This window comes from Podarcis muralis, chromosome 12, assembly GCF_964188315.1.
Source record: "Podarcis muralis chromosome 12, rPodMur119.hap1.1, whole genome shotgun sequence".
Lineage (NCBI taxonomy): Eukaryota > Metazoa > Chordata > Lepidosauria > Squamata > Lacertidae > Podarcis > Podarcis muralis.
The window spans coordinates 62,888,832-62,915,920 of record NC_135666.1 but is presented as its reverse complement, the minus strand read 5'-3'; the positions used below and the strand labels follow the sequence as shown (position 1 = coordinate 62,915,920).

Here is a 27,089-nt window from a genome sequence, read left to right as displayed (position 1 = left end):
CCTCTTGAGTGAGATGGGCGCACAACCCCAGAGTCTGTCAAGACTGGCCCGTACAGGCAGGGGTACCTTTACCTTTACCTTTTATCAAGTTAGTCTTCTGGACCCCATATCTTTGTTATTCCACAACAACAATTCCTCTTTAACGAATCCATGTGAAGGGCTTTCATTGATCATCAGCAGTCTCCCAACTGGCACAAATGTTGACACGTCCTGAGAGAAATGTCTTTACCCCTTGCCATCCTCTGAGAGTTTTTATCTTGCCTTGATCTACACTCTTGGGTAAATTGCTTTCTCACCTTCCAAAGGGGGCTCCAAAAGGCTAACTGCACCTTGCATACACTTGTCAATCAAAAGACTAAGTCCAAAATTAGAATTTCCTATAGCCCCAAAGTTTCAGGTCCAGAAACCAATTTGTTAAACAATTCCAGTAGGGGCATTGGCTAAATTTCGTGTGGGGGCAGGATACTGATACCATATAATGCTTTCAAAATTTCCATTCTCTGCCAGTTTGCTAGTTGCTGGGACAAAATCAAAGTTCAAGTTCCTTCATGTTCCAAAAATATCAGAAACCTGCTATACAGTAACTTGCAGCAGGGATTTCTAGATGATTCTAAGAAAACTTTCTTCACTACCACAACCTTGCATTCATTGGGTATTTTCTTCCCCCTTTGTTTGAGAAATCTCACCATCCACTTCATTGCTCACAGCTTTGGAGTGTAATATAGAGCTCTATGAGGCTCTGTGTGGGAGAGGGCACACAGGAGCTATTGTGTCAACCACCCTTATTCCACAGATTGACTAAGGTCTGTATAGGAGAGCCATCCATGTCAGTCAGACATGACCACCACCAAGCCCTCTCCAAATTATCCAGATCCATTTGCTTCTGCCAATTGAACCTTTTAGTATAAGGTTACAAGGTTTTTTTCAAAGAACCGTGGACACTTTAAAGAGAGAGAGAGAGAGAGAGAGAGAAAGTTATTTTTAAAAAGATTTATTTATTTATTAAAAAAATAAGATGAAATATACTCAGAGTCGCAAAGTGATTTCATGCTCTTTATTCAGCTCATAGTGGTGAGGAGGAATGAATGAAAGTCCCCTCAAAGTATCTGCTTTATATACATTATTTACACAATCGGCTGCACATGATTGGCTAATTCCGGAATTCTACTGTAAGCCAATCAGGTTGTGGATTCACTTCTATCTGGAGCATGATTGGGTAGTTCCTGCCAACCAATCATACTGCTGCATTGTTCTAGGACCAATCAGACTGCTGCCTTTTGGATCCTATTGTTCTAGGACCAATCAGACTGCTGCAGTTTGGATCCTATTCAACTCAGTACATAACACAAGAAGTAATATATTCTCTTCTGTGGTCTCCTCGGTTGCATGGCCTTCCTCTGAGCCCCGGCCAGCTCTCTTGGAGTGTTAGCCACCGTGGAGTAGGCTCGGGTCGGGCCTGGGCTCGGCCCCATGTCCTTGCCCTCCTGGTGCTCTCCTACATCTCCTCCTCAGTAGTGGCACTGGCAGTGGCGCAGCAAGGTCAGGGCTCCCCTCTTTTTTCTCCTTCCTCTTTCTCTCTCTTCCTTCTCCTCCTCCTTCCCCCTGCGTTGGCTCTGGGGTTTTCCTGGTCCCGGAGCACCGCTGGGCAGTTGGCCAGGTGCTCTCACTCCCGGCTCGATTTGGGTCAAGGGGAGGTCAGTGGTTCCCCAAGTTGACACACCGGGCATCCCTGGTTCCTCCTTGGCAGTGGCGGCGGCAGCAAAAGTCTCAGCAGCTCAGAGACAAGTCTGGTAGCACAGCTGGCTCTGGCTGGCTTCAAGAGCTGTTCGCTGCCATGGTGCCCACCATTTTGCCTCACCCGAAGTCCCCATATGATGTGGCTTGTGCTGTTGAACCAATCACACAACATTCATTCCCTACTAATAAATCTATAACACTTAAAATATAAGTCCGGGGACATTAAATGAAATCCAGCGACATTCTGGGGACGGATTTTGTCCATCCAGTGTAAATCCAGTGACTGTCCCCGGGAAACAAGGACATCAGGTAACCATATTTTAGTACTCCTCCTGTTTGTCTGCAGACAGCTTTCTGGGTCATGTGGCCAGCATGACTGAGCCACTTTGGGCACAAGGGGACACTGTGACAAGTGCCAGAGCGCATGGAAATGCTGTTTACCTTCCCACCACATCAGTACCTATTAATCCACTCTGCTGGTGTGCTTTCAAACTGTTAGGTTGGCAGGAGCTGGGAAGTGGACTTAACCATCCCAGGGTCCTTTCTTTTAGTACTCCTTGTGGGATGTGAAACACAGAGCAGTACAACATCCCTAGAGTGGACATAAAAGGGGGATGTCTGGACCAGCCAGTTGGAACTTCCTGTTTCCTCCTAGGCTGGGACAGACTGCGTCTACATGTGACCAGAGGTGGGCGTGGCCTCACCTGTGCAGGTAACAAAAGCATAGGACTGGCCGCCATCTCTCTCTCTCTCTGACTACATTCGTGGAAGAAGCAACATCTGCTTAGCCTAAGATGCTCTCTTGGCTTCCAGCCAAGAGAGGACAAAGGGACTATCTCTTTATGGGATAGATTCCAGGTATATTACTTTTGTAACTTAAGTCTGCCTTCTGGGATCCATCTGTGAAAAGAATGTGAGTGAGTATACTCTTTTATACTTTTGCGTGGACAGGTGGAGTCCCCCCAACCCCAGGCGACCCCTGAGCGGAATAATGACTCAAGACAATGTGTTATGGGATTAAAATTGGCCACAACTTTATTAAATTTCAGATGTAGGGAGACCTTGGCTCAGGCATTGGGCGTTTATCCTTCCCAGTCCCCAGCTGGGGATCTGGGAGACATCAGGGTTATCCCAAATGTGTGGGGATTGGGCTGGCTCTGGAGAACATATGTTCAAGCATTGAGCCTGCCCCTCATTTTGCCGCTGTTGGAGGGGAGAGTAGTAACAACCTCTTGGTGTATAGCCAATGCCTCCCCTCAAGACCCCTTTAATGGGGAACCCTGAGATCACCGCCACAAGGGGGGTGTGGGTCACTGTTTCACGCCCTCCCCATGTAGGAAGCCAGACTAATGGATTCCGCCCAAGGCCTGAAACTGCCAAAGTTGTGACATTTTGCTACGAGGAAGGCAAATCCTGCCAATGCAGGGAAATTCCTTTCTGGCCCTTTAACAGCGACCCTGATGTAGCAGCGCCTACGTACCTGTGGGAAAAAAGTTAACCTGCAAAAGAAGACTTAACTGAGGGAGGGGAGGGTGGGAGAAGCTCTGGAGCCAACTGACGCTTTACAGGTAAGATTCACCTTCTGTTGTGTGGGCAGGGTGGTCCCTCCCCTTACCTGGCCGATCCCCTGGCAACGCCTCTCCAGGCGGGATTGGGCAATTGGCTGAGGTAGGCGGAGACCTCCAGGTATCCAGCCTGGGGAGGGTGAAGCCAGCCCAAACTACCAGGAGCCGCACTGGGATCCGGGGGGCTGCACGCGACCACGCAAAAGGTGCCCCCCATTTGATGTGGGGAGCAGTCATTATAGAAGATTGTATCATGTATATTTCTTTTATGAGGAACAAAAGGGGAAATTACCAGGTAACTTATTTTAGAGGCTTTAGCAAGCCTGAGCAAACACATCCGCTGTGCAAGTTTAAAAAGGGGAATGTTACTCTGCTAAATTGTAGAACTTGTTAACACAAGTTGGAAAGGATATAATCAAACAATATATCCTCTCCTGCATCCCTGAACATTCCCACACTCCTCCTACTTCTGTCAAGGGAGGTGAACTAACCATGACAATAAAACCTGTGTAAAGTCTCCTACCTTCAAATCACCTGCCCAGCCAACAAAACTAGATCTCAGAGGTGTTCTGCTGTATGTGTTGGCCCAATTACATTTTGGTACAGAGCCATAGTTTTCATGGTAGTCATTAAATACTGAGCTGCCGAAGAGAAAGCAATCTCAGTGTGCACATTGTTATCACCCAAACCAACAGTTTTGCCATCCTCAACACCACATCCAAAATTACCTCAGTCAGTTCAGGCAAGGATTTCACTGGGCAAAGAGTGCACGAACAGTTTCCCCCCAAAGTCCCACTGGCCTAACACAAGGTACAAATGCTTGAGATTAACATGCAAATGCACAGAGAATGTGGAGAGAAAGAAGGCATTCCAAATCAAGGGTCTGGAAACCAAGAGTTATGAGGAATGGTTGATTAAAATGAATGTGCTGCCAAAAATGATATTCCTCTTCCAATCAGTCCCAGTAATTGTGAAAGATTAATGTTTTTAAAAATGGCAGAAAGAAATTTCTAAGTTTATTGGGGGAAGGGGCAAAAGGCCAAAGATAAAACATAAGATACTTACAGACATAAAAGACAGAGGCGGTTTTGCCCCCCCAGACCTTAAATTGTATTATGAAGCTGCATGCCTGGTATGGATTAGGGACTGGATGAAGTTGGAAAAGCAAGAAGCATTAGAATTGGAAGGACATGACAATAGATTTGGCTGACACACATACTTATGGTATGGGAAAGGGAAGGTTCATAAAAGTTTCTATAACCATATAATTAGGAAATCATTAATGAGAGTATGGGAGAGATATAAAGATCTGTTAGAACAGAAGACCCCTTGGTGGCTTTCACCACATGAAGCTTTACTGCTCAAACCACTTGGAAAGAAAGGAAAGTGGCTTACGTATGCTGATTTGCTAAAGGATCAAGAAGGAAAATGGAAGCTAAGAGATTATGAGGAAATAAAAGACCACTTTCAGAGTTGGTTACACTATCGGCAACTACATGAAATATACAAAGAAGACAATAAGAAAGGATTTAGCAATACGACATCTAGATTCCAAAAGGAAGTCATAGAAGGGAAGGTGAAGCTGTTGAAAGGTGCATATAGAATGGGAATGCTAGAATGGGAAACAAAAGATGAAGAGGTGAAATCAGTTATGATTAAATGGGTACAAGATATAGGTCACAATATAATGTTTGAAGATTGGGAAAGATTGTGGGAAACTGATTTAAAATTTACAGACTGTTCTCTTTTGAAAGAAAATTACATGAAAATGATGTATAGATGGTATGTAACACCAGTGCAGAAGAATGTATAAAACTGGTTGAAATATGTGTGTTGGAAATGTAAGGAAAAAGAAGGGACTTTTTACCATATGTGGTGGGATTGTAGCAAAATTTAAAAATTCTGGGAAATGATATACAATGAGTTGAAGAAAATGTTCCAATTAACATTTGTAAAAAAAAGCCTGAAGCACTTTTGTTAGGGATTGTAGAAAAGACCTGCCAAGGAAATTGAAAAACATCTTCATGTATGTGACAACGGCGGCAAGAGTCTTAATAGCACAAGGATGGAAGAATGAAGAAATCCCAACCAAAGAACTGTGGCAAGAGAAATTGATGGATTATGCGGAACTGGCGAAATTGACACACAAACTACGTGATAAGGACAACTGTGACTTTAAAGAAGAATGGGAACCCTTTACAAAGTACTTAAAGAAACAACAAAATGTGGATATGACACTAACTACAACTGGCTCCTTCAGATGGAGGATGAATGACAACTTACTCAGAGATTAGGAGACTATTAAAAAGGCCCAAAAAGCTTTGAAGGACTACTTTGAAATAAATTTGAACACCACGGTGGAAAAAAGAGTAATCTGGGACGCAAGTAAAGCTGTAATGAGGGGGTTTCTGATACAACAGAACACCATAAAGAAAAGAGCACAGAATGAGAAAAAGGACAAGATTTTGGAGAGAATCAGGGAATGTGAGAAAAAGCTAAGATCGAAACCGAAGTCACAGGAGATTCTGAGAGAAATTAAACTCTATCAGACACAATATTCTAAATTGATAAACCAGGAGGTGGAGTGGAAAATTAAGTTAATGAAACAAAGATCATTTGAATCGGCAAATAAATGTGGGAAACTGCTAGCATGGCAGTTGAAAAAGAGACAAAAATTAAATACGGTTACTAACTTAGAGTTTGAAGGGAAAAACATTCAGAATCCTGTGGAGATTAGAAAGTGTTTCCAGAGATACTTTAAACAACAACAAGGGCCGCAGAAAGAGACAGAGATAGACCACTTTTTGAAAAGGAATGGTCTACCAAGATTGTCTCAAGAGAACAGAACAATCCTGAATCACAAAATAACACAACAAGAGATCGAAGGTGCCATCCAGAATATGCAATTGGGCAAGTCCCCAGGGCCAGATGGACTTACCTCCAAGTACTATAAGGTATTGAAAGACTATTTGACACAACCATTAATGGAGGTTTGCAACGAGATTATGGAGGGGAAGAAGGCACCGGAATCGTGGAAAGAAGCTTTCATCACATTGATACCTAAATTGGAATCTGAAAAGACACAACTCAAGAACTACCGTCCCATTTCTCTCCTGAATGTGGATTACAAAATCTTTGCTGACATTTTGGCAAGTAGATTTAAAAAAGTGTTAAATGAAGTAATCCATAAAGACCAGGCAGGCTTTCTCCCAGGCAGACATTTGTTTGAGAATACCAGAAACATTATTGACATTTTGGAACTTCTACAAACAAATATGAATACAAAAGCAGTGTTGATTTTTATAGATGCGGAGAAGGCCTTTGACAATATGTCATGGTTGTTTATGAAAAAAAACTTGGAAGGGATGGGAGTGGGACAGGGGTTTGAAAATGGTATAGGGGCAATTTATTCAGAACAAAAAGCTAAATTAATAGTCAACAATGTGGTGACAGAAGATTTTAAGATTCAGAAAGGAACACGACAAGGTTGCCCTTTGTTATTCATTTCGGTCCTGGAGGTGCTCTTGAATATGATTAGAGGGGACCGGTTGGTGGAAGGGATTCAGGTCGGAGCCAAACAGTACAAACTTAAAGCTTTTGCAGATGACCTGGTTTTGACATTGCAGGAACCAGACTCTAGTACGAAAAGAGTTTTAGAATTTAGAGTTTTATTCAAGAGTTTGGTCGATTGGCGGGCTTTAAATTAAATAAGCAGAAGACAAAGGTCCTGGGAAAAAATCTGACAACTGAGGAATTAGAAAGGTTTCAGAAAGAGACAGAATTAAAAATTGTTAAGAAGGTGAAATACCTAGGGGTTAATATGACTTCTAAAAATTTGAATTTATTTAAGGATAATTATGAAAAGTGTTGGACAGAAATTAAGAAGGACTTAGAAACTTGGTCGAGACTAAAACTCTCCTTGTTGGGCCGAATTGCTGTGATAAAAATGAATGTATTGCCAAGGATGTTGTTTCTGTTTCAGACCCTACAGATCGTGGATAGAGTGGAATGTTTTACAAAATGGCAGAGAGATATCTCTAAGTTTGTCTGGCAGGGCAAAAAGCCCCGAATAAAATTCAAAATACTAACTGATGCTAAAGAGAGAGGGGGGTTTGCCTTGCCAGATTTGAGGTTGTATTATGAATCTGCAGCTTTCTGCTGGTTGAAGGATTGGCTTTTCCTTGAGAACACTGATGTCCTAGATCTGGAAGGGTTCAATAATGCTTTTGGATGGCATGCATATTTGTGGTACGACAAGGTAAAAATCCATAAGGCTTTTAAAAACCATATTGTCAGAAAAGCTGTGTTTAATGTCTGGGTAAAGTACAAAGACTTATTAGAAAACAAGACCCCAAGGTGGCTGTCATCAATGGAAGCCAAGGCCCCGAAAAGACTCAATATGGAGGCCAATTGGCCGAAATATTGGGAGATAATAGAAAAAGAAGGTGATATTTGGAGACTGCAGAGTCTTGAGAAATTAAAGGGTAAAGTGCGAGACTGGCTACATTATGCTCAGATCAAGGAGACCTTTAATTTGGACAAAAAAATAGGTTTCCAGGTGGGAAAATCGAAATTGGAAACAGAACTGTTAGAGCCTAAGACTAAGGTACTTTCTAAAATGTATAACTTGCTGTTGAAATGGAATACGCAAGATGAAACTGTCAAATCAGCTATGATAAAATGGGCACAGGACATTGGGTATAATATTATGTTTGCTGACTGGGAAAAGTTGTGGACCACCGGAGTGAACTTCATGGCATGTAATGCCTTGAAAGAAAACATTATGAAAATGATATATAGGTGGTACATGACCCCAGTCAAGCTGGCAAAAATATATCACCTGTCTGATAACAAATGCTGGAAATGTAAATAAGCTGAAGGAACATTTTTTCACCTTTGGTGGACGTGCCCAAGGGTTAAGGCTTTCTGGGAAATGATTTATAATGAATTAAAAAAGGTATTTAAGTATACCTTCCTTAAGAAACCAGAGGCCTTCCTTCTGGGCATTGTTGTTCAAGGGGTGTTAAAAAGGGATAGAACTTTCTTTATGTACGCAACAACAGCAGCAAGAATACTCATCGCAAAGCATTGGAAGACACAGGATTTGCCCACCTTGGAAGAATGGCAGATGCAACTGATAGACTACATGGAACTGGCTGAAATGACTGGCAGAATTCGAGACCTGGGAGAAGAGACGATGGAAGAGGACTGGAAAAGATTTAAGGACCATTTACAAAAACACTACAAATTGTATGAATGTTAGGAGAATGCACGAATGAAAGAAACATGGCAGCAGTAAAATTATTGTAAGATATATGAGAATATGTGACGTTTAAGGTAATGTTGAAATTTGAAGTAATATTATGTTCAATATAAGCAGTTTAAATTTAAGACCAATATACTTTAAAGCTGAAATTGAATATTTGAGACTTATAAAATAAGAAATGGAAGTAAGGTAACAAATTGCTGCATATAACTATTTGGTTGGGAACGCAGGGAAGGGTGATGTGAGGAAGTTCAAAGTTTATGGAAATATGATTTATGAATATTTTTACTCTATCTGTATTTTCTTTCTATATTTCTACTTCTTTTTATAATATTATTCTGATTCTTTTTCTGTTTCTTATGTGTTATTTTGCTGTTTAAAAAAATTTCAATAAATATTTTTTTAAAAAAAGAAACAACAAAATGAACTGGACTCCTTGGCAGGTTTTGAATAAACATTCACAAACCTTTTATTGGTAATAGATAGATAAATTAAGGATATTTATAATTTTATAACATGCAGAGAATAACATGAGAATAACCAGAGAGAGGAGCTGACGGAAGTCTGGGGGTGGGTGGTAGGTTTTCTTTTTGTTTTTTGTTTTTAATAATATTTTATTAAGTTTTCAGAAAAAAAGAAATAACCAAGCTGTCAGAGCTGGCTCCAGGTCCCAGCTCACAGAGGACCAACGCTAGCCGGTAGTAATGTACAAAAGTCTTTATTGAAGTACAGTTTCCATTTCCAAACCGGAGCGCCCCAGCTCTACGTCTTAGAGCTAGACCGGCGAAGCTCCATCTGAGTCTCCGCCCCCTGTACACCAGTTTAAGACTCTAACCTTACTCCACCTCTTCCGTCTCTCCTTTCTCCTCTGGGTCCTTCTACCCCCCGGGGTCCCTTCAGTCCTGGACTCTTCTGACGCTGACCCCCCTGAGTCTCCTCCCTCCTTTCGGCGGGCTTTAGGACCTGGCTCCCTATCCGGGCTGCCCACTGCGCTGCCCTCTTGTACATTTGAACTTGGCGCGCGCGCCCAGTCTCCGACCTTCCTTTTGACCGTTTCCTCGCTCTCCGATGGAGGTGTGGCCAATCCTGACTCATGTCCTCCCGCTGGCGGTGCGCCGCCTGATCCCGATGCCTGGGACTCCTCCCCCCTACTGCGCTCTGGTGGAGAAGCTGGTCCTGATTTCCAACTGCTGCTCTCTGAGTCCCCTCTTGCCCCTTCTTCCTGGGGTGTCCCCCTAGGCACCCCCCTTGCTCTGACCATGGGAGCCCCTTTCTGTGAATCCTCCGAGTCGCTGGAGAGACTCAGAGACCTCGGACGGCTGTCATCGCTAACATTTCCTTCAGATTCCTCCCCCTCGGTCTCTATTTCCTCCCTCTCCTGTGCCTCTGCTCCTGAGCCCCTGACATCCATCCCCCCCTCGAAGCCCCCCCTTCCCCCCTCCCCTCCTTCCAGTGTGGGTACTGGGTGCTCCGTCGTTGCGGGGGTGAGTGCCGGATACAGTTCGTCCCCCTTGTCGTACATCCAGCCGGATAAGTCCGGCTCGTCCTCCGTGCTCTCGCCGACGTCGATCTCCTCTGCCTCCATCTCTCTGCCTCCGTGCTCGAACCCAACGTCCTCCCCCAACACGTCCATGTCCGTCTCTCCCCCGTTCTCATCTGAGGGTGTTGCCTGCCAAGGACCCCCCAGCCACTTCCTGCGCCACTGCTCCTCTGGTTGATCGTCCCACCAATAAGAGCGGTCTGAGGCCGACCCCGAGGGTGATCCCTCCGGAGAGCGTGTGTCTGGTGCCGGTTCCTCGTCCGAGGCGAACCCCTGGAACGTGCTGGCTGAAAGTGTGGGTGTGAAAAGCCAGTCGTCGAAATACTCGGCTGGCATGGGCCTGTGTGGGAAGAGGGCATGAAATTCTTCTTTGAGCAAAGGTTCCTCCAAGGCATAATCCGGCACCCAACTGTTGGCGCTGGCCGGGGTACCTTCTCTGGCGAGGAGATATTCTACTCCCTCTTCCCCCCATCTCGAGTCTAAAATCTCCGTGACTTCGTTGATGGGTTCCCCCCTTGGCGACCCCCTCTTTGTGGGCGTTTCCCTGAGCGGGTCTGGTGCCGTGCCTGGCTCCTGAAATCTGTGAGGTGCTTTATAGGGCGTGAGCACTGATCTATGGAACACCGGGTGCATTCTGGATCCCTCCGGAAGTGTCAACCGGAAGGCCACTGGATTGACCTGTGCCTCGACTTGGTAAGGCCCTAGCTGCTTATGTCCGAGCTTCTTCTTGGCTAACGAGCTGGCCGGCACTGCCTGAGCTGCTAACCAAACCCAGTCTCCCACCTGTATGTCTTCCCCAACCCTTCTGTGTCTGTCAGCCTGCAGTTTGTATGCGTGCTTTGCTAGTTCTAACTGCCTCCGAAGCTGTTCGTGGACCTCCTGCAACTCTGATGCTAAGGCTTCCGCTGCCTGTGGCTCCCCCTCCCCCACTCTCTCTAATCCCGGGAAAGTTCTGGGATGCCTCCCGTTGTTGGCGAAGAACGGTGTCACTCCCGTGGACACGTGCTTCGTGTTGTTGTAGGCGAACTCGGCGAGCGGCAGGTAGTCCACCCATGTTGCGGGCTGCTGATTTGCGTAGCATCTCAGGTACTGCTGCATGATGGCGTTGACCCGCTCCGCTTGTCCGTTGGTCTGCGGGTGTCTCGCCGACGCTAGGTTGATCTTGACGTTCAGGAAGCCCATCAGCTTCTGCCAGAAGTTCGAGATGAACTGTCGCCCCCGGTCGGACAGGATAGACCGTGGTAGACCGTGAACCTTGAACACGTGGTCTATGAACAGTTTGGCGGTCTGTTCGGCCGTGGCCACCTTCGCGCACGGAATGAAGTGGGCCATTTTGGTGAACATGTCCACCACCACTAGCACTGCTGTCTTGCCCCTCGAGCTGGGCAGATCCGTGACAAAGTCCAGGGCCACCCTCTCCCACGGTTCGAGCGGTGTCTGCAGCGGTTCCAGCAGTCCCGCCGGCGGTTTGTGCACTGACTTGGCCCTCTGGCAGGTGTCGCACCTCGAGACGTAATCCGCGACTTCCCCCCGCATCTTGGGCCACCAAAAATCTCTGGCTACTAATTCTACAGTCTTTTCTTTGCCAAAGTGCCCGGCGGTGGGAGCGTCATGTAACTGCTGCAGTACCCTTGCGCGGAGGTCGTCTCCCGGTACGTAGAGTGCCCCCTTGCGGATGAGTAATCCGTCGCGTATCTGGAACTCGTCGTCTTTCGCCGTGCCCCTGTGCACCTCCTCCATCTTGGCTTGTGCGAAGGGGTCCTCCTGCAGCGCGCGACGTACGGCTTCCAGGTCCATGGTTGCCGAAGCGCACGCCCACGCTTCCGGTGCGAAAATGTGCTTGGCCGCCGACGGTGCCGCCTCCTCGAGGTATTGCGGCTTCCTGGACAGTGCATCCGCCATGACGTTGTTGTCGCCTGGGATGTACTCTATCCTGAAGTCGAAGTCCGTGAAGAATTCCGCCCATCGTATGTGCCTCTGGTTCAGGAACCTTGCCGTGCGCCAGTACTCCAGGTTCTTGTGGTCCGTGCGGACCTGCACTGTGTGTTTGGCTCCGATAAGGAAGTGCCGCCATGCCTTGAACGCTGCATGAATAGCTAGCAACTCCCTGTCCCAGATGGTGTAGTTCTGCTCTGACTTGCTGAGCTTCCTGGAGTAGAAGGCGCACGGTCTCCAGTCCCCATGCGGGTCTTGTTGCAACAGGACAGCTCCCACAGCCCTGTCTGAGGCGTCTGTCTCCACCCTCATCGGTCTGCTGGGATTCACATGCAGTAGCTGCTCTTCGGACGCGAAGAGACGCTTGAGTTTCTGAAAGGACTGCTCCGCTTGCTCCGTCCAGATGAATTTCTTCTTCTTGGAGCTGAGCGTGTCAGTGATGGCCGCCGTCTGCATAGCGAACCCCTTGATGAACTTGCGGTAAAAGTTGGCAAAGCCGACAAACCGCTGGACTTCCTTCCGATTGTGTGGGCTCTTCCAGTCCAATACTGAGCGAACCTTGGCGCTGTCCATGGCGAGCCCCTTGTCCGACAATTTGTAGCCCAGGAAATCCACCTCCGTCATGTCGAACTGGCACTTCTCCAGCTTGGCGTACAGTCTGTGCTCCTGCAGTCTCTGCAGAACTTCCCTGACATCCCTCTCATGAGCCTCTCGTGATGCTGAAAATATCAGGATGTCGTCCAGGAAGCAGACGCACTTCTTGTAGAGGAGTCCCGCCAACACGTGATGCATGAATGCTTGAAAGCAGTGGGAGCCATTTTGTAATCCGAAGGGCATAACTCTGTATTCATAGGTGCCCAGTGGCGTGAACATGGCCGTTTTCCACTCGTCGCCCTCCCGTATGCGAATCAGGTTGTACGCCCCTCGCAGGTCCAACTTGGTGAAAACGCGTCCTTTCCTCACAGTCGTGAGCAGGTCGTCTATCCTGGGCATGGGGAAGGCTGAGGGCTTGGTCTTCGAGTTCAAAATTCTATAGTCCACCACCAGTCTTTTTTGGGGCGTGTCCTTTTTCTTCACAAAGAATACGGGACTGCCCCCCACTGCTTTCGACTCCCGGATGAAACCGCGCTTTAAATTGTGATCTATGAACTCCCTGAGTTCCTGCAGTTCGTCTTCAGACATGGAATACAGTTTCCCTGTCGGCAGCGTCGCCCCCGGCAGGAGGTCAATCTTGCAGTCATAGGACCTGTGGGGAGGTAGCTTGTCCGCTTCCTTCTCGCAGAAAACCTCCAAAAACTCCGCGTACTTGAGTGGCACTGCTTGCAGCGTGCCCAATTGTAACTGCGGGTCATCCTCTTCCCCTTCAGGGCTAGGTATAATGCAATGTTCTGCACAGTAGGAGGAGCCGAAAGTCAGTTGGCGTTGGTACCAAGCCAATGCTGGACTGTGCCTGTGCAGCCAACTCATGCCCAATACTACAGGCGTGTCCGACAATTGGGTGACATTGAAGCTGATGACTTCCCGGTGATTCCCAATTTGCATCACCATCGGCGGCGTTTGCTGCACCACCTGCCCCCCTAGCAACTCCCTGCCATCCACCGTGACAACCTTCAGGGGCAGCGTGGCTGGCAGTAGCGCTATGTTGTGTTGTTGAATGAACTCCAGTCCTATAAAGTCTGCGTTACTGCCAGAGTCAATAGTAATAGGCACTTCCATAGTTAGTCCATTGGGTAGCTGGAGCGATGCGGTGAGTTGCACCACTGGTTTGGGTGGGAGGGTGTCTGTGGGCTGCAAAATTTCTGGGGACTGCTTCACTGACTCGTCTGGCTGGGCCCCAGTGCCTCTGTTTCCAGCCAGACTCTGTCGTTTCCCTGCTGTGGTTCTCTCTGCTGAGTTGCTTCCGTTACTGTTGCGGAGGCTGCAGTGTGTCTGTGGAGCCTCTGGGGACACTCTTTCGCCATGTGCTGCGGATTGTCGCAGATGTAACACTTCCTGTTCCCTCTAGGCGGCTTCGCTTTGACTGCTCCCGGTGTTAGGGCTCTGGTTGCTGACTGAGCCCTGGCGCCTCCAATCTCCATTGGTTCCTCTCCCCCTCCCTGCAGAGGTGTGGATTGCGCACGCGCTGCATCCCTGGGAAAGAGGGGAGGTGCTCTCGCTGGCGTGCGTCCCCAACACCCTTCATCTTTGCTCCATGGACGTTCTTCCAGACGCACCCCAATTGTCAGCGCCCGCTGGACGATTTCTTGAGTGCTCTTTGGTCTCTCCCCCCTTGCAATTTCATCTTTAACATTTGCATTCAAGCCTTCCCAAAAAAGGTCTCTGACTGGAGCAGAATGTTTTTCCCAACCCAGTGCGTTGACCAATGCAAAAAAGCGAGAATGATACTGCCTTACAGTGGCCCTTCCTTGTTTCAAACCATGTATGTCTTTTCTGGCGATATCAATGTCTATATTAGATAAAAAACACGAATCCATCGCTTTAATGAATGCATCCGCACTTTGGAGCGCCGGATCTTTATCTCTCCACAGATTACGCAGCCACGCTTTAGCGTCTCCATGCAAATGAGAGAAGATAAACCCCACCTTCTCTTGCTCATCTCTAAAGTCTTTATCCAGCAGTTGCAGCGCAAACAGCACGTCTGCTCGGAAGTTGGGGTACTGCTGTAAATTCCCATCGAAATGAGATACAAGGCTGCCTCCTCTCTTCCCCAGCCCAATCCCCTCTGATTTGGGTCCCGGTTGCCCCTGCTTAGTAAGCACTTCCAACCTGGCTTGGAGATCCCTGCAGGCGGCAGCCGCTTCGTCTTCCCTCTTCCTGGATGCGATTACCTCCGCGTTGAGTTGTGTCACTGCATTTTGCAGAGCTGCTATCTGCTGTTCTGTAGTCATCTTGCCTGACTTTTGTGAGCTCGCGAAGCACCAATCTTCGCCCCTCGCTGCGTAACCTCACGCTGCGAGGTTTTTGGTGCAAAATGAGATGGAGCTTACTGTCAGAGCTGGCTCCAGGTCCCAGCTCACAGAGGACCAACGCTAGCCGGTAGTAATGTACAAAAGTCTTTATTGAAGTACAGTTTCCATTTCCAAACCGGAGCGCCCCAGCTCTACGTCTTAGAGCTAGACCGGCGAAGCTCCATCTGAGTCTCCGCCCCCTGTACACCAGTTTAAGACTCTAACCTTACTCCACCTCTTCCGTCTCTCCTTTCTCCTCTGGGTCCTTCTACCCCCCGGGGTCCCTTCAGTCCTGGACTCTTCTGACGCTGACGCTGACCCCCCTGAGTCTCCTCCCTCCTTTCGGCGGGCTTTAGGACCTGGCTCCCTATCCGGGCTGCCCACTGCGCCGCCCTCTTGTACATTTGAACTTGGCGCGCGCGCCCAGTCTCCGACCTTCCTTTTGACCGTTTCCTCGCTCTCCGATGGAGGTGTGGCCAATCCTGACTCATGTCCTCCCGCTGGCGGTGCGCCGCCTGATCCCGATGCCTGGGACTCCTCCCCCCTACTGCGCTCTGGTGGAGAAGCTGGTCCTGATTTCCAACTGCTGCTCTCTGAGTCCCCTCTTGCCCCTTCTTCCTGGGGTGTCCCCCTAGGCACCCCCCTTGCTCTGACCATGGGAGCCCCTTTCTGTGAATCCTCCGAGTCGCTGGAGAGACTCAGAGACCTCGGACGGCTGTCATCGCTAACATTTCCTTCAGATTCCTCCCCCTCGGTCTCTATTTCCTCCCTCTCCTGTGCCTCTGCTCCTGAGCCCCTGACATCCATCCCCCCCTCGAAGCCCCCCTTCCCCCCTCCCCTCCTTCCGGTGTGGGTACTGGGTGCTCCGTCGTTGCGGGGGTGAGTGCCGGATACAGTTCGTCCCCCTTGTCGTACATCCAGCCGGATAAGTCCGGCTCGTCCTCCGTGCTCTCGCCGACGTCGATCTCCTCTGCCTCCATCTCTCTGCCTCCGTGCTCGAACCCAACGTCCTCCCCCAACACGTCCATGTCCGTCTCTCCCCCGTTCTCATCTGAGGGTGTTGCCTGCCAAGGACCCCTCAGCCACTTCCTGCGCCACTGCTCCTCTGGTTGATCGTCCCACCAATAAGAGCGGTCTGAGGCCGACCCCGAGGGTGATCCCTCCGGAGAGCGTGTGTCTGGTGCCGGTTCCTCGTCCGAGGCGAACCCCTGGAACGTGCTGGCTGAAAGTGTGGGTGTGAAAAGCCAGTCGTCGAAATACTCGGCTGGCATGGGCCTGTGTGGGAAGAGGGCATGAAATTCTTCTTTGAGCAAAGGTTCCTCCAAGGCATAATCCGGCACCCAACTGTTGGCGCTGGCCGGGGTACCTTCTCTGGCGAGGAGATATTCTACTCCCTCTTCCCCCCATCTCGAGTCTAAAATCTCCGTGACTTCGTTGATGGGTTCCCCCCTTGGCGACCCCCTCTTTGTGGGCGTTTCCCTGAGCGGGTCTGGTGCCGTGCCTGGCTCCTGAAATCTGTGAGGTGCTTTATAGGGCGTGAGCACTGATCTATGGAACACCGGGTGCATTCTGGATCCCTCCGGAAGTGTCAACCGGAAGGCCACTGGATTGACCTGTGCCTCGACTTGGTAAGGCCCTAGCTGCTTATGTCCGAGCTTCTTCTTGGCTAACGATCTGGCCGGCACTGCCTGAGCTGCTAACCAAACCCAGTCTCCCACCTGTATGTCTTCCCCAACCCTTCTGTGTCTGTCAGCCTGCAGTTTGTATGCGTGCTTTGCTAGTTCTAACTGCCTCCGAAGCTGTTCGTGGACCTCCTGCAACTCTGATGCTAAGGCTTCCACTGCCTGTGGCTCCCCCTCCCCCACTCTCTCTAATCCCGGGAAAGTTCTGGGATGCCTCCCGTTGTTGGCGCCGCCCTCTTGTACATTTGAACTTGGCGCGCGCACCCAGTCTCCGACCTTCCTTTTGACCGTTTCCTCGCTCTCCGATGGAGGTGTGGCCAATCCTGACTCATGTCCTCCTGCTGGCGGTGCGCCGCCTGATCCCGATGCCTGGGACTCCTCCCCTCTACTGCGCTCTGGTGGAGAAGCTGGTCCTGATTTCCAACTGCTGCTCTCTGAGTCCCCTCTTGCCCCTTCTTCCTGGGGTGTCCCCCTAGGCACCCCCCTTGCTCTGACCATGGGAGCCCCTTTCTGTGAATCCTCCGAGTCGCTGGAGAGACTCAGAGACCTCGGACGGCTGTCATCGCTAACATTTCCTTCAGATTCCTCCCCCTCGGTCTCTATTTCCTCCCTCTCCTGTGCCTCTGCTCCTGAGCCCCTGACACAAGCATATATCAAACATAAAAGACATAACTATCAACTACCGTAAATTTCGCTCTATAACACGCAGATTTTTTCTCCTAAAAAGTAAGGTGAAATGTCTGTGCGTGTTATTGAGCGAATGTGTGGTCCCTGGATCTGACTCTCCGGAGCTAAGGGGCAAAATAGGCAAAAATAAGATCGGGCGGCGGGCGGGCGGAGGGAAGGCGGAAGCTGTTGCTTTCCTGCATTCTGCCTCAGGGTCTTACTGCCCACCCGCTTCTGTTGCTGCGTTTGCTCAAACTCAACAAAGAGCAGGGAATCCCCTGCCCTCCTGGCAAGCAGAGGGTTAAGGAAATGATTGAGTCCTTCCGTGCAGGCTCCAGCCCACCACCTCCTCCTCTCCGTGCTCTAGGGACTCGCAGGCAGCCAAAAAACACACAAGTGGGAAAGAGAGAGAGAGAGAGAGAGAGAGAGGGCTGGCTTGGGTTTGGTGGAGGGGACTTTTGCTTTACAATGGTATGTTTCTCATTTCTTTTCCAAAAGCAGAGAGCCCTGCCCCCAGGCCCCCTCCAAATTACAGCTTCTCCAAGCAATGTACTGCTGGAGGGAGACAGTATGCTTGTTTGGAAGAGAAACCCTGCTTCCCTGCTCATAAGTAACAGCAGGCTGGATTGCAGAGTGAGACATGGAAATCTCTGGATTTATATACTGTATATCAAATATCTTAATCTATACTTTCTAACGCGGCAGGTAAATCAGAATCTCCTGAGCCAGGAGGATTACAGCATCTCTCCTCTCCCCTTCATTAAAAGCCTAATACTCTTCTTTGAAGAAGTATAACGTGAGAATGTTTTTTATATATATTTTTTAAAGTTCATTTCCTCATTGTGCGCTATACACTGATAATTGCTGCCACAATAACAATTGATTGAAAATGGAATTTAGTCCCCCCCCCCCCCATAGAGAGCTGTTCTTCAAACGTTTAACCTTAATACAGTGGCTGATGTAATACCCTTCTGCTTCACTAGGCATTTTATATAGGGACATTAAAATTGATTTTCTACATCTTGGCAGATGAAAAAAAGTGTGTTACATGCCCTATTGCCCAAAAGTGTGCAAGCACAGAGCAAAGGTTGCAGTGACAGAGGTGGCCAAAAAAGAAATACCGTAAATAAAAAAGAAATCATACTTCGTATATCCTGTCTGTTTTATCCTTAATAGGGACTTTTATAAGCATGGATCCACAGGATCTTTGCATTGGGTCACCCCAAATTCACCATCAGATAACATAGCATGTCCATGGCTACAACCTGCACCAAAAAAATCACGCACCCACTGTTGCCTAGGGTCGCAGTGGTGCAAAAACGTGGTTACAAAGCATGGATCCACATGGATCCTCAGGATTTTTGCATTGGGCTACTCCAAACTCACTGTCAGATCACATGTCTGTGGCCACAGCATGAACCACAAAAATCATACATCCACTGTTTCATTTAGAATATTTTTTTTCTTGTTTTCCTCCTCTAAAAACTATGTGCGTGTTATGGTCTGGTGCGTGTTATAGAGCGAAAAATACGGTATATATAAAAAGAGAAAAAAGAAAAACACAGTTATTCATACATATATTCAGTAACCGTCTGGACTTCCTCACGTTTCCCTTTCCTGCGTTCTCAATATAAAAATTATGTTCAGCAATTTATTACCTTCTTTCAGATCTTATATTCTAATTCTAATATGTTGTGCCTCTAGTTTTAACCAAATCCATCAAATATTTAACTGCTTAATTTAAGCATAACTTTACTTCAGATCTCATCAAAACTTATCTTTATATTTCAGCTTATTCTCATACATATCTCATCTAAGTTTCTGTTGCCATAATCTTTCCTTTCATGCACCTTCTTAACATTCATACAATTTATATAGTTTTTGTAAATAGTCTTTGAACTTCTTCCAGTCCTCTTCCACCTCCTCTTTTCCCAGGTCTTGAATTCTGCCAGTCATCTCGGCCAGCTCCATGTAGTCTATCAGTTGCGTTTACCATTCTTCCAGTGTGGGCAAATCTTGTGTCTTCCAATGTTTTGCAATCAATATTCTTGCTGCTGTTGTTGCATACATAAAAAATGTTCTATCTTTTTTTAACACCTTCTGGTCGACAATACCCAAGAGAAAGGCCTCTGGTTTCTTAGGAAAGGTATACTTAAATACCCTTTTTAACTCATTGTAAATCACTTCCCAGAAGGCCTTCACTTTCGGGCAGGTCCACCAAAGGTGAAAAAACGTTCCTTCAGTCTCCTTACATTTCCAACATTTATTATCATGCAAATGATATATTTTTGCAAGCTTGACTGGGGTCATGTACCACCTGTATATCATTTTCATAATATTTTCTTTCAAAGCATTACATGCCGTGAACTTCACACCGGTGGTCCATAACCTTTCCCAGTCAGCAAACATGATGTTATATCCAATATCCTGTGCCCATTTTATCATAGCTGATTTAACTGTTTCATCTTGTGTGTTCCATTTCAACAGCAAATTATACATTCTTGAGAGTACCTTAGTCTTAGGTTCTAACAATTCTGTTTCTAGTTTCGATTTTTCCACCTGGAATCCTACCTTTTTATCCATATTAAAGACCTCCTTAATCTGAGCATAGTGTAGCCAATCTCGCACTTTACCCTCTAGTTTCTCCATACTCTGCAGCCTCCAGGTTTCTCCAACCTTTTCAATTATTTCCCAATATTTCGGCCATTCGGCCTCCATATTGAGTCTTGGTAGGTTTTCTTTTGGGGGGAGGGGGAGGGGAAAAGGGGGGGGAATGAGGATGATGTATTTTTGATAAAATGTTATGTTAAAATTCCTAATAAAAAATATTCAAAAAAAATGAGGAATGGTTGAAGCAGCTGAGTATGTCAAACCTGCAAAAGAGACTAAGAGGGGATAGGAGAGGCATCTTCAAATATCTCAAGGGCTGTCACATGGAAGAGGGAACATGCTTGTTTTCTCCTGCTCTCAAGGGTAGGATTTGAACCAATAGCTTCAAGTTACAAGAAAGGAGATTCCAGCTAAACATGAGGAAAAATTCCTGACAGTGAGAGCTGTTCAATAGCGGAACTGTCTCTCTTGGGAGATTGTGGACTCTCCTTCCTTGGAGGTTTTTACGCAGAGGTTGGATGGCCATCTGTTCTGGATGCTTGAGCTGAGATTCCTGCATTGCAGGGGGTTGGACTAGATGACCCTTAGTGTCCCTTCCAACTCTACAATTCTTTGATGCTATGATTCTATGTATACCTCTCCTTTGTGATTTCCCCTTTCTTCCATTTCTTATACAGTGGTACCTCTGGTTACGTACTTAATTCGTTCCGGAGGTCCGTTCTTAACCTGAAACTGTTCTTAACCTGAAGCACCACTTTAGCTAATGGGGCCTCCCGCTGCCACCGCTGCATGATTTCTGTTCTCATCCTGAAGCAAAGTTCTTAACCTGAAGCACTATTTCTGGGTTAGCAGAGTCTGTAACCTGAAGCGTCTGTAACCTGAAGCGTCTGTAACCCGAGGTACCACTGTACATGCCCTTCTTAAATCTAAGCTTATCTATAAGCTCCTTATGAAGCCACACTGGTTTCTTTAGATGCCTCCCACATTTCTTTCTTATTGGAACTGTCTGCATTTGTGCCTTTAATATTTCACCTTTCAGAAACTCCCATCCATCTTGCACTCCCTTCTCTTTTGAATATTCTGACCACGGGATGTTCCCCAGTAGCTCCATAATAAATGGTTTATTCCCCACTGCAGTTCCTCACCAGACTGCTAATTGTTAGGACTATGATCATATGAGACTAGAAAAACACATGATGAAGGTATTCGACATTTGATGGAAGGGGAGTCTTATCACAGAAGATAGTTATCATTTGGTGGTAGCAGAAGTCAATACCTTTTAAGAGGATTGGTACATAAGACATGGCTATCCATTTCAAAAGGGGTTTGCTGCATATCTTGCTGGGGCAAGGCAGCTGTAGTCGTTGTCCGGCGTGTTGCTCCGGCGAGGGAGAGCCGGCGCTCTTGCCTTCTGGTCAGCGTGTCCGGGAAGGTGGCGAGCCCTGCTTCTCGCTCGGCAGGGTCGGGAGCCCTGGGCGCTGCTGGTCGGCTTTCTTAAGGCTCCTCGAGGGGCAGATGTGAGAGCGCGCCATGGATCCCAGCACAGATGTGGGCTCTGCTTTGCTGGGGTTCGGGTCTAGTCTCGAAATGCAAGGGGAAACACACGCCGGCTTCTAGCAATGGCCACGGTAGATTTTACAGTTACCTTTTCGCGGAATTCTGTGTAGAATCGTAAGCTAAGGAAATCTCCTCGGCCGGCCACATCAAAGACTGAGGCGGGAGCGGAATGAGGCGGAGAGCGAGCCAGGCCGCCCCGTCCCGCTAGCTGGCTTCTCCCGGCGCAGCCCGTGCTTCTCGCTTGCGCGGGAGGCGGGCACCCGCTGGCCTCCCGCTCGTACTTGGAGCGCGCAGCCCTTTCCCGGGAGCTGGAGACGGCCGTGGACGCGCAGCGGGGCGCGGACAGGCGCGCAGAGGAGCCCGCGGCTCGGCGACCACGCGGCGCGCGCGCCAATCCGCTCCGTGCGGGAGACGCGTCGGGCTCCTCCGGCGGCGGCGGCGGCGGCGACAGCGCGCAGGCGCAGGCCGGGCCCCGCGCCGAGAGGCTGGTGGACGAAGCCGGGATCACCTGCCCGCCTCGCCTCCTTGGCGCGTCCCGCCCGGCGGGGAATCCCCTGGCCAGTCCGCCTTCCGCTCCCCGCCGCCGCGCCTCGCTCTCGGCCGCCTTCCCCATGCTGCCCGCCCTGCGGGCGGCGCGCTTGGCAGGCGGCCGGACATCCGCGCCCGCCCAGAGGATTTTCTGCGCGGGCGGCCGTTTGCGCGCGCAGCGCCAACGCCGCTAGTCGCGCAAGAGGCGTCCGGCGCGGGATCCCTCGCCCTCGGCGCCTCCCGCAGCGCGGCTCGGAGGGGCTTCCTCGCCGCCGCCGCTTTCCCGCGTTCGGCGAAAGGCTGCCGCCCGCCCCGCCCCGCCCCGCCTCTTCCATGAGCAGAGCGGGAGCAGCGGCGGCGGCGGCGGCGGCCCCAGAGCCTCGCTTCTCTTCCCCGCCGGGTTTATGAATGGCCTGGCCATGGAGGACCTGCCGTTTCAGAAAGCCAGGAAGGCGAGCAAGAAGAAGTGCCTCCGCCGCTGCGGCTCCTCCTGCTGCTGCTACTGCCGCCGCTGCTCCGCAGCCTCCTCTCCTCCCGGGGCGGCGCCAGCGGCGGCGGGCGGCCAGAACGGCGGCGGCGGCGCCCCGGGAGCGGCGGCCGTCGGAGGGGCTCCGGCTGCGGCGGCGGCGGCGGCGGCGGCGGCGCTGCTGGACGGCGCGTCGGCGTGCGAGGACCAGTTCGCCTGCAAGGAGCTGGAGTCGCTCTTCCAGAACTACAACCTGAAGCTGGAGCAGACCTCGACGCTGAAGGCGCTGGCCGTGCTCATCGCGCTGACGGGCAGCCTGGCGCTGCTGGAGCTGCTGTCGGCGCCCGGACTCACCATCTCGAAGGGCTCGCACCCGGTGCACTGCATCATCTTCCTCTCGCTCTTCATCGTCACCAACGTCAAGTACCTGCAGGTCACGCAGCTGCAGCAGATCGTCAAGCTCACCTTGCTCTTCAGCTTCACCTTCGCCTTCCTCTGCTGCCCCTTCTCGCTGGGTGCGCACGGCGCCGAGCCTCCCAGCGCCCCCGAGCAGGGCATGTGGCAGCTGCTGCTGGTCACCTTCATCTCCTACGCGCTGCTGCCCGTCCGCACCCTCCTGGCCATCGTCTTCGGCGTCGTCGTGGCCGCCTCGCACCTCATCGTCGCCCTCACTTCGGCCAGCGCCAAGAGGCAGCCTCTCTGGAGGACGGTGAGTGCGCCCGGCGGGCGGGCGGGCGGGGACCGAGGACCAGCGGGGCCCGGCCGGGCTGCGCTCCGTCGCAAGGGCCGCCCCGATTGCTCGGTGTCCCTCGGGCTCCCGAGGAAGTTCCGTTCAGGCCCAGCGCTGGAAAAGGGAACCGACGGCCCTGCAGGATAGAGCCGGGGCTGGCAGGAGATGGCGGGCTGCCCGGGGTGTCGGGGATGCTGCTCGCTCGAAGTCTGCAAACTGGGCTTGGGTGTTTTCTGCCTATAGCTGATACAGTGGCAAATGGGGGCGCTGAAGTAAGTGGGTGGGTGAAGGAGAAAGAGAATGAATGTCTGGCAGCACATGGCTGCTTTTGTGGAAGGACAGGGTGCTTGAAATGTGTGTGGATTACGATCACGTTATTAAGTGTTTGTTGTTTGTGGAACTGCTGAAAACGGCTTATCTGTGCCCAAGATGATACGGACGCCGTATAATGGGCAGAGAGAGGAGGATACTGTATATTGATCCACCCCGCATATATCGCCAAGTTTTTAACGAGATAGCAGAGTGATACCCGTAGGATGAATGGGATAAACACGGACAGCGGAAGGCTGACAGCGAATTGGACAGGGGTGGAAAGGTTCTTTTCTGTGAAGTGAAGGAAATCGTGTAGAAGATATTTTGATGGAGCCCCTTTTCTTCCCATCTCTAATTCCATAGGCAAGCGGGTGTTTTCGGAAACCCTCTCATTCAGCCCCCCTGCTTTCCCATAGCAGCTGCTTGTGCCCCCCTCTCTCCGCCGCCCCTCACAGGCTCCCTCTCTCGCCCATTAATCCTGTGGCAGAGCTGCATCTTCAGGAATGTGCTGTTGCAAAGCCCCCCCCCCCCGTCGCTATTTATGGCTCTGCAGGGTTTCCTCAGGTGTCCACAGCCTAAGGGACTTCAGCTGGAAAGGAGAGAAGAGAGCAGGGGAGGTTTAAAGATTTGAGACCCCCCCCCTCTTCTGAATCTTCGCTGGTGGAAGAGAGAGGAGGCAGGTGGGAGATGGTTTGCTTGTCTGTTGTTTTGGCAGTTCACAGATGAGTAGCTGTTGGCTTGGGTGAATCTAATTTTGAGAATAATAATAAAGGTGAAAACAAAACAGCCTTTTTCTTCCATGGTGCTTTCTGATTCTATTTTCTCTGGCTGACTAAGACTGTCATGACACACAAACATAACCCACAGTGAAAGAGGTGAAGTTATACTGGCTGGTTATTGTGGTTGAATCTTTCTGAATTTCGGACACATGCTCACGGATCACATATATGTGCTCACACCAAATACATAAGGAGACGCATGTAGCCAGCTTACAAGATTACTCCTGGCTCACTGCTACTGAGCTGGTGGACCAAATAAATTGTGTGTTTGGAGGGAGGGAGGGAAGCATGGAGGGAGGGATAAGCTGAGCTTTATGATTTACCCAGATTATCTGGTAGTCTATTTTTAAGTGCACGACTGAGAGGTTCAGAGAAAAAAGGAAAATATGTGAACAGTTGAACTTCAAAGAATAGATTTCTGTGAAAGCATCATCTGTGCCAAAGCGTGTGCCAGCAGTCCATTTTCAGTTAAGTTATACAATAAAATTTACATATTTATGAAATCCCACAACATTTTGTGCCCAAAGGGAGTCCAAGCAATATATGCTTTTCAAGTCATGTGGGTGGAGATGGAGGAATCTGTGTTCTCTTGGTTTCTTCTGATATTCTCTCATATATATATATATATATATATATATATATATATACACACACCCTACATTTTTCATTGAAAGGGGCTCAAGGCAGCTTACATATAAAATTGGAACAGCTAAAAACATTGGGGGGGGGGTAAGGAGAACAATATATTTTTTAAAATAAGCATTTATAGAATAAATGCTATATATAAAAATAGAATATATTTTTAAAAGATGCAGACAATTACCATAAAAACAGCACAGCAGCCAGCCTTTCATTAAAAGCTGTCAGTTCTCAAAAGCTTGTTAGAATAAGAACAGGCAGGAGTTCACATGCTGGTTGCTGATTTTTCCAATCTTAAATTCATTTCTGAGCCTCATGAAAATTTGCCAGCATTTTAGTGTGCATTTCTCATAATAAACACATTTTTGAATATTGTTTTGTCAAATCTACGTTTTTGCCTGCCGTTGTCTCCTAATATAAATGTCAACGGATGGCTGTGTTTTGATTGCCTGTTGTTTCCAAAATGTCAGTTGGATGGGTTCCTCTTTAAATGTGAGCTGCTTCAGATTTCTCCTCCACACCTAGGTGTGAGTGCACAGCCTTGAATTGCATCTGCTCTCTTTTAAAAAAATGAACAAAGCAGCAAAATTTCTCTACCGTTTCCTGTGGATATATATATTATCTTGCTTAAAAGTTTTCCAACTCTCTTGTCTGCATGGTTGTCTTCTGTTCAGCTTATTCAGGAGATAAATGGAACTCCCTAGTAAGTGTTTAGGCTTCAAACTATCAAACTTACTTGGAAGTAAATCCTATTTAGATCAATGTAACTTACTTCTAAGGGACGCGGGTGGCGCTGTGGGTTAAACCACAGAGCCTAGGACTTGCCGATCAGAAGGTCAGCGGTTTGAATCCCCGTGGCGGGGTGAGCTCCCATTGCTCGGTCCCTGCTCCTGCCAAGCTAGCAGTTCGAAAGCACGTCAAAGTGCAAGTAGATAAATAGGGACCGCTCCAGCGGGAAGGTAAACGGTGTTTCCGTGCGCTGCTCTGGTTCGCCAGAAGCGGCTTAGTTATGCTGGCCACATGACCCGGAAGCTGTACGCCGGCTCCCTCGGCCAATAAAGCGAGATGAGCGCCGCAACCCCAGAGTCTGCCACGACTGGACCTAATGGTCAGGGGTCCCTTTACCTTTACCTTACTTCTGAGTATACATATTTTGCATTGGGGCTAAAAGTTATTACTGGAAACTAGTGTTTCCTATAATGTTTTGAAAGCAAGATGTAAACATTTTTATGAATTACTCAAGGTATAAATATTGCACTTACTCACATTATGAAAGGGAGAGGGTTTCTGGAATGGTAATTTCCTCTGAAAACATTAGACAGGAAACAATTGGCACAAACCAATTGAAGGTAGCTGACTGGGTGACTTGAAATAAGGAGTCTTCCACATGTACTATATAGAAAAGCAAAAATTATTCATATTTGAGTTAATCAAAAGCAAGGTCATCTATGTCAGGTTGGTATCATGGAACCATTTCATCAGTCCTAACTGTCTTCCCATTCTGTTTTCAGTTACCTCTGTTGTTATATGGGGGACTGCACTCTTGTGTACCAGCTCAGTAACTGAAGTCATCATTTTCTGACCAAGAAAATAACCCATTTTAAGTGAGAATTACAAAACAGAATATAACTTTGAAGAATTGCTTTAAAGGAACAAAATAGCTTATTTTGCTTCCTGACATGTGATCCGAAAGCTCAGAGAGGCATCTAAAAGGAAGTTTTAATGGGTCTATGTCCCATTTAGCATCCAAAACAGGGCAAGAGCTGTATGAGTTAAATGTATTTTGGTGTAGCTTTCGTGATTTTGAGGTTTCCCTTGACCTGGAAGACATAGGGCATGAGCATGTAGATAGAGAATCCTCCTGTATCTGGCCTTCTTTGAGGTTCTGTGTAAAGTGAGAGTGGCATCTCTGCTGGTGAGGTGGGTCCCTTGATGCTATTACAGCACTGGCAAATGCCTGGCATTGCTTAACACTGGAGACAACACTGTTTGCAATGATAATTTACATTGTTATAAAGAACCTGTACATACAACCTGGAAACATGTGGATCAGTCAGCAGATATCCATGCCCTAATAGCATTTACTTGGGTCACTGATTGCATTAAATGTGGCTTTGAAGGGAATTTAG

The 27,089-nt window shown here is 48.6% G+C and overlaps 1 protein-coding gene across 2 annotated transcripts in view; it reads left to right on the top strand.

Moving 5' to 3' along the window:
* The first annotated feature begins 21,975 nt into the window (after positions 1-21,975).
* ADCY1 (adenylate cyclase 1) overlaps positions 21,976-27,089 on the top strand; it is a 221,327-nt gene continuing 216,213 nt past the window's right edge. Inside the window, exon 1 of one of the 2 annotated variants that reach the window (XR_003709045.2) lies at positions 21,976-23,209. Coding sequence is in view for 1 of the 2 variants with exons in the window: in XM_028749778.2 (XP_028605611.2) it covers positions 22,439-23,209 (771 nt within the window). In the remaining variant the exon portion in view is untranslated. The remainder of the gene's footprint in view (positions 23,210-27,089) is intronic. The other variant, XM_028749778.2, reaches the window with a different exon arrangement.